A 1,338-nucleotide genomic window follows, 5' to 3' on the forward strand; every position below is an offset into this window, starting at 1 on the left:
CTGACGGTACCAGAGCCAGCAGGCTTGTCCTTGTCGCCGGTTGAAAGCCCAAGCTGCTCAGCCAGCTCCTTCTGCATGGGGCCCAGGGTGTCTTTGTAGGGACAGCGGGTGGTCCAATGGTCTCCTTTGCAAATACGGCAAGACACAATCTTCTGTCCTTTCAATTTATTCATGGGATCCTCATCCTGGTCTTGGGCATTCAAGTCCTGCAAGAGGTAAGATAAGGCACTCAGTCACAAGGTAAACCCAGTAAATTACAGACAAATACCACAGTTAAAGACATAATGTGGACTGACAGCCTACACATCACTGAACAGCAACAAAAAGAATTGTGGAAGCTCACTGGATCCTTACCTCTTTGCTGGAAATGAAAGTCATGAAGACATCATCACTGACTGTGGTGGTGGCAACATTAGGGCCTGGTGCATCAAACTCAGAGTTACCAAATTTCTTCCAGTTCTGAAATGAGGAAAAAATAAAATACATGACACTCATCTTTATCCAGAGTTTTGTTCTTTTTTAAGTAAATGCAACTTCAACTACATTCAGCTTAAAAGCAGACCTTTCTCCTGGCCACAGCTTTTGAGGCTTTTCGTGTCTCGATCTTGAAAGTCCGCACAATCTAGAAGATAAAAAGGCAGTAAATGCATAGTTAAGTTTTAATTCACAGAAGCAAAGTGTTTTGCTTAATTTAGGCACTTACAAACCACCATGTAACATGCAGAAATGCCATGACCCATACAATCTCTCCTATTTTGAACTAAACCACAAAAGTCTAAATTTTCTGAAGATATATATTGGAGTGTAAATCAACAAAGAAAAAAAGTATGATGTTTAATGGAGGTTTAGTCCTGGAAGATCAGAACACCTCTCTACCATAACGTTGGTCTCATTGCACAGGTATATGCTCCCTAACATTTAAGATGCACCCATGAAATGCAGCCAAATACAAACAAGCAGTGTTTATAGATGTAAACAGATGCAACAAATGCCTTAATAAAAGTCAAACTACCTTGAACTTCTTTCCATCGTCATCTATTTTATATTCCGTGACAGTTTTTATATTTCCTTTGATAGTTTCCTTGGGGGACGGTAGTGTGCCTGTTAAGAAGAACATCCAGTTAAGTCAGTCACATAAGACCTAAACAAAGATATCACAAAGGCAGAGACACTGCTATTCCTACCGTCTTCCTCGAGGCTTTTGTTTTGTTGGTCTGCTATACAACAAACATCCACAGAGAATGTTCAACCAAAGATGATAATGGTGACAAAAGACATTTTCCAGTATTAAATTCGAATAGATATAAATTCATTTTGCCATTATTCCCTAAATACTCT

General features: G+C 39.6%; 1 protein-coding gene across 1 annotated transcript; it reads right to left on the reverse strand.

The window, feature by feature from the left end:
• Positions 1-8: 8 nt before the first annotated feature.
• Positions 9-1,254, reverse strand: LOC111670149 (eukaryotic translation initiation factor 3 subunit G-like; the record flags this gene model as incomplete). The annotated part of the gene is made up of 4 exons (XM_023426758.2): positions 1,013-1,254; positions 563-622; positions 355-459; positions 9-206 (listed from the first exon to the last, which is right to left on the reverse strand). Coding segments are annotated over exons 1-4 (468 nt in total), but the record flags the coding sequence as incomplete, so codon positions are not given.
• Between the last annotated feature and the right edge of the window lie 84 nt (positions 1,255-1,338).

This window comes from Seriola lalandi, unplaced genomic scaffold (assembly GCF_002814215.2).
Source record: "Seriola lalandi dorsalis isolate HSWRI2012SDOR001 ecotype SW California unplaced genomic scaffold, Sedor1 jcf7180002005556, whole genome shotgun sequence".
Lineage (NCBI taxonomy): Eukaryota > Metazoa > Chordata > Actinopteri > Carangiformes > Carangidae > Seriola > Seriola lalandi.